A 10,416-nucleotide genomic window follows, 5' to 3' on the forward strand; every position below is an offset into this window, starting at 1 on the left:
AAATTTTGGTGGGCTGAGGAGCTGGGAAGAAAAGCCCGTGTTTTGCGTTAATTGGAGAATGTGATTTCTGACAGCTTCCTTGGGGTGGAAATTGCAACTTGTTACTTTGTATCTGGGGGGAAGGAATATCAGTCTTGGGTTCAACTATGTAAGTGCTGATACTTTGTTTCCTGAATAAAATGTTCTTTAAGGAAGAAATCTTTGCCTTGAAGTTCTTTTAATGGGTTTTATCTATAGGAACCATGACATTAACTCAAGACTCTAACTCTCTTTAATCTTGCGGGGTCCTGAGCTCCAGTTGCCTACCCAATGTAGGAGGGAGGCTGACAAAGACTCGGGGGAGATCCCAAAATGGAGAAGAAAGAGAAACCCATCACTGGCACAGAGAAGGAGAAACCTGTCACTAGCACCGCAACCACAACTACTACATCGGTGCATGGAGTGCCGGCTATTGCACTGATAGAAAGTGTAATTTCAGATTCTCCAATGGCAGGGGCGAGACCAAAAACCCAGGAGCTCATCTGGTGATCTGACTGGACCCTGCCTAGTGGAGACTCGAAGTGTTCAGAAGCGGGCCAGCCAAAGGGAGGTTCTTCAAAAACAGCCAAAGTTGAATTTTCACTGCCTGCACCACAAAGAATACACTCTCCTGATCATAAAGGGGCTAAAAGCATGGCACTGTTGGACGACTCAGACGAGTGGGAGTACTTGACAGCAGTACAGAGCCAGCCAGCCAAGCACCTTAGGGAGATATTTGAAGAGCTGGATGTGGGAAGCAAGGAGCACGCCACCCGTCCATTACTGACCAGTGAATGGAATGATGACTGTTGCCGAGACCGTCCCCAGGCCAGGAGAAATCCTAGCCCCATGCAAGGAGCCAAAGCAGCTTCCCCACCTTCGAGGTCACCAGTGTTGGCCTCAAGCCCAGTGCAGAGAAGTCTGAACCATCAGCAGTGGTGTGCTAGCCCTGATTGTCACCAACAGCCACTGACAGCCCTAAATGCCGAGAATGGAATGTTAGCCCTGAGTGCCATCACCCCTATGAGAGTCCCGATCGTTACCCATGTCGCCGCAGCCCAGACTATCCCAGCGCAGGGAGAGCCCTGATCGTTACCGAAACCGGGACAGCCCTGACCGTCACTATTACCAATGAAGCCCTGAACTGCATCACCAGCGACATAGCCCTGAATAATATCCCTGGTGCCATGCCAGTCCCGAGGTCTTTCCCAGGGGGGAACAGGCAAGAGGTTTCCAACACGACCTGATGCAGCAGTATGGGTGAATGCACAATCTACTAGACAGGCAGCAATGCAGGGCTGCTCTTCCTTTTAAAGCTACATTTGATGGGGACCCTGAGAAGTTAAATTTCTTTTTAAATCAAGTGCATTCCCATGTGAACCGCAATGCCGATGCCTATCTAGATCTGGCAGCAATGGTTGATGTCATCACAGCTAATCTGGAGGGAGAAGCTTCTGAGTGGCTTAATAGTCTGCATAACGAACAGGCACCTGAGCTATGGAATTTTAACCTTTTCATCTGGGGATTAAGAACCCGATTTGAAGATGAATCCATAGCCCTGCCAGCAGAGAAGGACATTCACAAAATGAAGTAAGCTGGCAGACCAGCGAAGGAATATATGCACGAATTCAGAAGAGTCGCAGGTCTTATTGAACAGTGACCAGAATGGTCCCTAGTGCACCATTTCAAGAATGGCCTGGACTACAATCTATTCCAAACGTGCATCTACCGGGGAATTCCTGACCAATTACAAGAATGGTACCGGATAGTAGTGAAGATGGATGTCGAGCTAACCCATTATACAAAGTCTACGACTCCTGGGGTGGCTCCGAGACCAGAACCTGCTTAGACGACCACCTCCCTGTCAAACCCCAGCAATGAGAGCAGCTGAACTCCCCAAATCTTCTTTGACACCTCCGATCAAGTGTTTCAGGTGTGGCCAGCCAGTCATCAGGCAGCGGCTTGCCCAGTCCCATTGCCCCAGCAGAGAAGCAGACCAGGGCCGCTGAAGAAGAAGAAAACTGCCCAGCAGCCGACCAGAGAAAAGTCAAGCTGCATCGCACAGAAACCTATGGCCCAGGTCACCTCGCCCACGCAGGAGAAGGTCGAGACTCCAGCTGATCGACCACTGCACTGGCTCCCTACAACAGCAAAGATGAAGGAGAAAACAACTCAATGGTGAGTCAACCCATTCCACCGTTTTCCCTCGCTGCCAAGCTCATAGTCCCTAAGACATGGGTACAAATGGACTTAAGGGTGCTAGTGGACTCAGAGTGTTCCCGGCGCATTATCCGCCTGCCAATTGCCCTTAAAATGGGCATACGAGCAAGGTTCCTCTCCAAACCTATGAGATTTGAACAAGCAGATGGATGTTTAATGGGAGGAACCCTAGTCACCCACCTAACTGAACCAGTGAGGTTAGAAATAGGTGAACGTTGGGAGCTCATCCGATTTGTGGTGGCTTCGAAAATTATTGAGGCAGTGTTTTAGGTCTAGCTTGGCTGGATAAGTGGAAGCCTTTCATTTGGTGGAAGAAGGGGATGAGGACCATGAGATTACCCATAGAGCCAAATCCCCCTCGTGACTTTTCTAACATGAGCAGACAACCAGATCCACCAGCAAAAACAATGAAAGTAGCCACCATCCCCCTACCAGGGGAACCACTCATCCCCAGTGAATATCGAGACCTTGCAAAAGTGTTTAGTGAAAAGGAATGTGATATCCTACCACCACACATACCAAATGATTATGTCATTGAAATAATACCAGGAGACAAGTTACCAAAACCAAAAATGTATGCCATGACCCCCCTCAAAGTGGACGAACTACGACAAGAATTTGGCCAGAGGTTTCATTGAGCTGGCTAAATCTCAAGTGGGGGCTCCGGTGCTATTCAAGGAGAAAAAAGACGGGTTGCTGAGGCTCTGGGTGGATTATAAAGGGTTAAACTGTGTGCGTGTGGAGAATAAATACCCCCTTCTGCTCTTTTTTTTAAAAAAACAAATTTTATTAGTTTTTTAACTCTTACAACAAAGTGCTCGGGACACACCGTGGTGCTGGGGTAGTCAAATATCCAACAATAAATCCATATAAAATAACCCAAGTAAATACATTAAATATTCCCTTCTATTTCCCTCAAATAATATAATATATTTAAAATAATCTATTTCTACATTAAATTTCTATAAATCCTAATCCTGTTTTTAAACTTTATTAATTTACAATTACCATAATCCATATTAACCTTAAATAAACATATTATCACTTCGGGTATCCTTTCCAGATGTATTCTAGTTCTTAATCTCCTAAATCCTTAATTTTATCACAAATCTCTTCTTCCACTACTCGATATTTATCCTAATTAAAATAAAATATAACTCTACCCTATACATATACTATCCATCAATCAGTCTATCTCTATAACAAAACAAAATAATACCAAACCTTAAACCATTTCAGTCCATTAGGCAAAATTCAAATCTCGTCCAAATAGTTATCATATCTAGAAACACGCATATTATTACACAAAGCATCATCTTACTAAATTAACATACTCAATTAATTATTAAATCAATCCAAATCACTATAAAACCTCTTCCATTTTCATTCATTCCATTACAAAATAGTTTTCATACAAATAAACCTATTATTCCAAAAATTACATTCTTAATCTATTTGACACATATATTCTAGTAATCACAATTTTTCTCTCGCTTCTAACTCTAAGTCTTAAACTTTAAATCAATCCGTATTTCTACAGTGCCTTTTAATCCATTACATATAGTTTTAAATTTCTCTTTTCAGTCTTATTCTGGCTTTCTTTTTGTGCCAGGCCAGTTTCCATAACAAAGCTTCTATCTCAGCAAGTAGATCTCCCTTTGTCGCTTGTAATATCATTTGAATCAATAGAAAACACACCGTCCTGTGTAATGGGCATGTGGCTCTTTTGTCATTAAACCCTTGTTGCTTAAAAAGTTCCAGTCTCAATCTTTGGTTCTTCTGATCCTCAAGAATATGGATGGAATGCTTGTAAGGTAAAATAGATTCCTCTTTAATCTCAATTAGTTCTTCTTCTGGTATATTTTGATTTATAGCATAGTCAGATGAGGTCTGGAGATCAATTTGAAGGTTTGGAGAATTTGAAGTAAGGCTTCTGGCTCTTATTTCTGTAATAATCTCTTTCATTTTAGCACATACTTATTCAGTAGCTTCGTAAATTTTTTCCACTATAAGTTTACAGTTTAGTTGTAAATAAGATTTCTCCATTTTAGTAGTAGTTGAAGAGAGTCCCTTTTATCATTTAGTGGAGGCTATATAAAAACAATATCCACCCCCACAATTTCCCACAGCTGGATCAGCTTATCTTTTCTCTTCAAGAATAGTTTGAAGTCAAGCCCACCTCATCTCCAAAGAAAAACAGATAATTGCAATATTATCTTTTTGCCACAAGGTGTCCTCAGTAGGTTACAAAATCTTTCCCAGACACCATTTTTTTCTTTTTCTCTCTCTTTTAAAGGAAAAGATGGAAAAAAATATTCTTTCAGTTTAAAGTGATAGTAAAGCTCTAAAAAAATTTTTTTGTACCCCAGAGTAAATGAAAATAAAATATAGTCATTGAAATTATTTGTTCTGTCTTTTTATTCAAGCACCTTTCTTCCCATGCTCTTTCAAGGCAGGGAATTAATTCCAACAGAGCTTTTACATGCAAAAAATCAAGTAGGGTGAAGAGAGGAGAAGGAGAGGTCTCACCCGGATCATCCACAGTGGGTCTTTCACGCTTAGATGTACCTGTGACTTTCAGCTGGTGCAGCTAAGGAATCGGCCATATTGCAGGACAATCTTTGCTCCATCGGCAGGAGTTAAGGAGTTAGCTGGAGCCACAGAAGAAGCTGCCGCCCTCCTGCAGTCACCAGCAAGCCTCCTCCTCGGTGTTCACCCCTCCAGGGTGACTTTTGACCCACTAGGGGGTCTACCGATGAAGAAAACATAGCCGGTGGAGAGACAAGTCTCTTTACTCAACCGGAGTCACTGAGAACCGGAACCGGAAGTCCCCCCTTCCCCTCTTGAAGGACCTACTAACCCATCTGGCAAAGGGGAGTATCTTCACCAAATTAGATCTAAGAGAGGCGTACTACCGTGTAAGAATAAGAAAAGGGGATGAATGGAAAACTGCTTTCAACTGTCTGTTGGGCAGCTATCAGTTCAAAGTTATGCCGTTTGGACTACAGGGATCTCCAGCTGTCTTCATGCAGCTGATCAACCAGGTGCTATAACCAGGAGTTTTGGTGTATCTTGATGACATCTTAGTCTATTCTGAGAATATGACTGACCATGTGAGCTTAGTACGAGACGTACTGAAAAAACTGCTAAATGCTAAGCTATATGTTAAATTGTCAAAGTGTGAATTTCATCAGACACCACTGGATTATTTGGGCTACAGAATTTCCAATGAGGGCATAGAGATGGCTCCTGCCAAGGTAAAAGCTGTAATTGAATGGCAATCCCCAAAGACTCAAAAACAGCTTTAGAGCTTTCTGGGATTTGCAAATTTTTACTGTCTGTTCATCCCTTCATTTGCTGAAATTGCTTTACCCCTAACAAACTTATTAAAAATGGGTAAAGAAAGGGGGAAGCCATGACTGGGCCAGCCACTGGCATGGACTATGAACTGTCAAACTGCTTTTGAAAATTTAAAAAGACTATTTGCAGTCGAACCAGTCCTAAAACACCCCTGCCTGGGTGAACCATTTGTGATTCAAGCTGATGCTAGCGATGTAGCAGTAGGAGCAGTACTTTTGCAAAAAAAAAAAAAAACCATGAGGGAGTGCTACAACCCTGTGCCTACACTTCATAAAAATTCACCGACTGCGAGAGGAGGTGGGCAGTTTGGGAGAAGGAAGACTTTGTAATTCGATGGGTGCTGTTGGCATGGCATCATTACCTGGAAGGAAGAAAAGTGTCTTTCGAAGTATGGACCAATCACAAAAACTTAAAGGCTCTGAAAACTCCTCATAAACTATCCCCCAAACAAGTACCCTGTCTCTCAGATAACCCTGCAGAACCCCCAACCTGCAAAAAATCCCAACCCCGATGATCCCATAACAGTGAAGTTAAGGCAGGAACTCCTTAATGATCAATGCTTTAATCAATCCACCCTAACCCATAGGGGAGAATTATATCTGCCTGAAATCCTTTGGCTCCAAGCACTCCAATGCAGCCATGATGTGAAACAAGCTGGACACTTTGGCTATTTGAAAATGCTACATCTACTTTGACTGCTGTTTTGGTGGCCAGGTTTGAAAAAAGATGTAGAATACTATGTCAAAAGCTGTGCAGTATGTGCCACCATGAAAAGAATTCCAGGGAAGCCCCCTGGACTATTGCAGCCAGTTGCAGCCATGGGAAGAGATCGCTATGGATTTTATTGTTGAGTTACCTGAAAGCAGAGGAAATATGGTAATATGGACTGTGATTGATCTTTTTCGAAGTAGGTTCATTTCATCACCTGCTCTAGCCTCCCGTCAGCCGAGAAACTGGCTAAGATATTCCTTAAACACATTTATAGACTACACGGCACACCAAAGCTGATACTTTGTTTCCTGAATAAAATGTTCTTTAAGGAAAAAATCTTTATCTTGAAGTTCTTTTAATGAGTTTCATCTATTGGAACCATGACAGTTTCTCTTAATTTTAAAATACGATTAATGCAGCAAAAATGTTTTTCATGTTTATTAGACGCTTCAGATAAAGTTTAAAATAGACGTCAAATTTATTATTCTGGACTATGAAATGATGGACACACCCTAACTTATATGATGTGGTTTGACCTGCCATTGTTCTGTTTTGATTTGCTATCCATATTTTTATTAATATGTTTTGGGAAGAGTAATATTGTTCAAACGACGTGAATGCTATTTTAATTATATGCCCCAGATTTGAAATGTATCATTATATGAAGTATTTGGTTTTAGTGAGCAAGGGTTGCTGCAAAAAAGATGGAGTTTTCCAGATTTACAGTCTTAGATTGATTATGTTTAATTGCTATCTTATCAGTGTAATGGAAAGAGTAATCAATATTATTATGTGGTCAAGATTAGGTTTAATACTCTTCTTAAAGCTGAGCTCTTTTATGTTTCCTTTCTCTTTTTCTTTTCCTTATGTGTTTGCTTTTCATTTGTTTCTGTATTTTTCCTTTCTATATATTAAAGCAAAAACATAAAAAGTAAAAGATAATCTGCTCATAACAAGCTTAAATAAAATTGCTTGTCATAGCAGAAAAGCAAGATACAGTAATCTGTCTAAATACAAGACTAATATAAATACCATTAATTATTTTCAACTGTGGCATGCATGATACCGGCAAAGAAATGGGTGGCACATCTGGATAGAAAATAAAGGATTAAGAATGTGCCCTATGGTGCTACATTAGGCCTGCTTGTTTTTCAGTTAAGCAGAAGCTGAAAAATGCACAGCATTTGCATGGTAAATAGAACATTATCCAGGTGAAGCAGGCAAGATATCCATTGTCCCCAATCTTGGTAACATGGCCAAAAATGTCAGTGCTTGGAAGGGATGAGCATTACAGAGGACATGGGGAAAGAATTCCTCTCATGATGGGACACAGAAACTCCTCTACATAAATGGGACACAGAAATTTCAGCAAATGTGGTGCTACTGTCATATTCATTGAGATCCTTCATCCTGTTGAACTTATTCATACAGTAGTGCAACTACAAAAAAGGCTGGCCAGCATTGTTCCATAGCAAAAACAGGTCTTGTTACCGTTTTTAAATGTGATATAAATAAGCATTATTGCTTAATACTATCATTTTAAATATACTGTCTCAGAAAGTTCTGATTGGATTTGGTATTTTTGATTATTGGATTTTCCCCAGGGATCTAGGAGAGTTGAAGATTCTAATGTAATATATGCACTGTTCCAAGTAATGTGACTATTTGTAATTGAAATATTGAGATTGTGTCCATTTCCATTGTGTTTAGAAGCATTTCCAGAGCTTTTGATAGGGCACCAGCACTTGAACACAATAGGAATGGACATAACAACTGCAACTCATTCTATGAAGGATGGAACATAGTGAATAAAACACAAGTCCTTTGTTCTCTTCCTCATAAACTGCAAGCACTCCTTAATCTGTTCTTCAACTATATGTATCTCTATTTCTTCTAGGCTGACGTCTGAGGTCACTGGAATGGGTGCACTCTAATTCGTCGCTTGTCATCCTTAATTCTACATCACCCGACTCCATCAAGTCAATTATCCTTCATTCAGCTTGTACAATCTGCATATTTACTACTTCACATACCTGTTTTATCTCTTAGGATATTTTTCTTCAGAAAGGAATGTGTGCATGCACATCCAGACTCACACACTCATGTTGATAAGTTCTTTGCATTTTGTGCTCCTGGTTTTCTTAAAATTTAATTTATGATCCGGGCCAGTCAGATGTAAAGTGCATACTAATCTAAATAGATTTTGCTGAGGTTTTCTTTCATTAAATCTTCAAAGAAGACATTCTCATTAGCCACAGTTTAGCTGGACCTTGTTACCTTAATTCTCTCAGCTTTTTTTCAGCACCTGCAGTAATTCTGAGACTGAGCCTCATTTAGAGCAATAGATGTTCAGTTATGTCATTATTCTCTCAGTTTCTAAACCTTATGCGTTCTTGCCTCATCCTTAACAGTATCCTTTAAATCTGGCATGGTTTCTTCCATTAAACAGAGCAGGCAAGAGCCAGTGAACATCAGCAGGAAATCTCACTGGTTCCCTGGTGGTTTCTGTTGCTTTGGAGTGGCATAGCTAGAACCAACCCTTCTCATAATCTCACAAGAATCAACAAAGCTGGGGGGGGGGGAGAGAAACGGGACCTTTTCCTGAAATGTGGAAAACAGAGAGCATGAAACTAAACTAAATTCAAAGTGTGACAGGAACTGCTGAACAGCCACCCACAGACTTTTGGACTTAGGTTAGGAAGCTCCAGTTTCTGTGAGCCAGTTGTGTTTGCCGTTGTTTAAATTCAATAAAGTCTGTGCAGCTTTGCTAGTAATAAGTCCTAATGTTGACCTCAATGCTTTTTTATTTTGTTGATGGAGTTTGTGTATCCTTTATCTTCTCAATTTATTTCATACTTAGGTTGGGAAAGAGAGAACTTAAGATATAGCCATTGGAGTGACCGGCAGATCTGTTTTTTTATAACGGGAGAGTTAAAATTAAAGTGAATTCAGAAGGCTCTGTTTACACTATATGTCATCTGATGAAGAAATCCCCCCCCCCCAATGTTTCAGGAACTATGCAAGCAAGCAAACAAACAAACAAACCAGAAAATCAAGACGCACAGCTCTAAACATACTTATACTTGTCTGATTTCACAGTATCCTTACAGTATTGGGGGTTTTCACAGCCATTAGCTATTAATAATAATGTGGATGGCCTCAGTTACAGTGGCAATGAGTGCACCATTGAAAGACTTGAAAGACTAGGTTGTCATGGAGAAAATCTGTATAGTAGATGATATTAACAGTTGGTTTCAATGTTCCCAAGTTTGTAAGTATTTCCTTAGCAAAATTCCTTTAGGCCTATCTGCCTGTATTTGACAGGATACATTCCTATACAAGGGCCAACTATGCCCACAAATTACTGTCCAAATACCAAAAAAAATTGAAAAGAAGTCTGTTCTTATTTTAATAATGGACTTCATGCCCTCAAAAGAATCTATATACCCACAAATTCTATCTTATTGTGTTAAAGAGATTGGTTTTTTTTCAGCAACGTTTCCTGGCAATATCTTTTCTAAGATACAACTATCAGAACAGGAAACAATATTGTGTTCCAAGACTGGCCACGCAGATTTCTATAATAGCATAACAATATCAGAAGCTTAGTTTTTATCTTTTTCCTAATGATAATCTTTATAATAAATGTTAGACCAACATCATTAAGCTATCACAAATTCACAAACCCCAAATTTTAAAATGTTTTGAAACAATAATGAAAAATTAAAACACAGGTTTAGCTCAAAGCAGTCTAATCAATCTATTTGGGGAAAGGGTGAAGTTCTTTTCTGAAGATTTGCCATAAAGGAAATTGCTAAGCCCTCATGATCACCCAATAATCCATTTCACCCCCCCCCCTTTTTATATATACTGGACAATCAAATAGACTTGATAAATAGTCATAATTGTCCCTAAACCTTTCAAGGAAGTTGCAGGCTGCTTCTTGTTTTCAGCTGAAAATTCAGTGGTAATGCAGTTTGCATCCAAGGTATGAAATATCAGTTGCCAAGTGCTGGTTTCCATCCCCCTTCCCCTAAAACAGCCCAATCCCACTTCTACTGTAATTTCTTCTGCCTACCACTATTCTGATCTTCATCCTTACCTCCA

General features: G+C 40.2%; 1 protein-coding gene across 28 annotated transcripts in view; it reads left to right on the top strand.

Annotated features, from left to right (window-relative positions):
• Positions 1-9,088, top strand: part of PCBP3 (poly(rC) binding protein 3) — a 124,304-nt gene extending 115,216 nt beyond the window's left edge. For 27 of the 28 annotated variants that reach the window (XM_039326236.1, XM_039326249.1, XM_039326235.1 and 24 more), the window contains 2 exons: positions 284-2,196; positions 8,207-9,088. In XM_039326236.1, coding sequence (XP_039182170.1) covers positions 284-407 — 124 coding nt within the window. In that variant the 3' untranslated portion in view covers positions 408-2,196; positions 8,207-9,088. The remainder of the gene's footprint in view (positions 1-283; positions 2,197-8,206) is intronic. The other variant, XM_039326246.1, reaches the window with a different exon arrangement.
• The last annotated feature ends 1,328 nt before the right edge of the window (positions 9,089-10,416 follow it).

The sequence above is a fragment of the Crotalus tigris genome, unplaced genomic scaffold (assembly GCF_016545835.1).
Source record: "Crotalus tigris isolate CLP2741 ecotype Arizona unplaced genomic scaffold, ASM1654583v1 scf7180000024340.7048381, whole genome shotgun sequence".
NCBI lineage: Eukaryota > Metazoa > Chordata > Lepidosauria > Squamata > Viperidae > Crotalus > Crotalus tigris.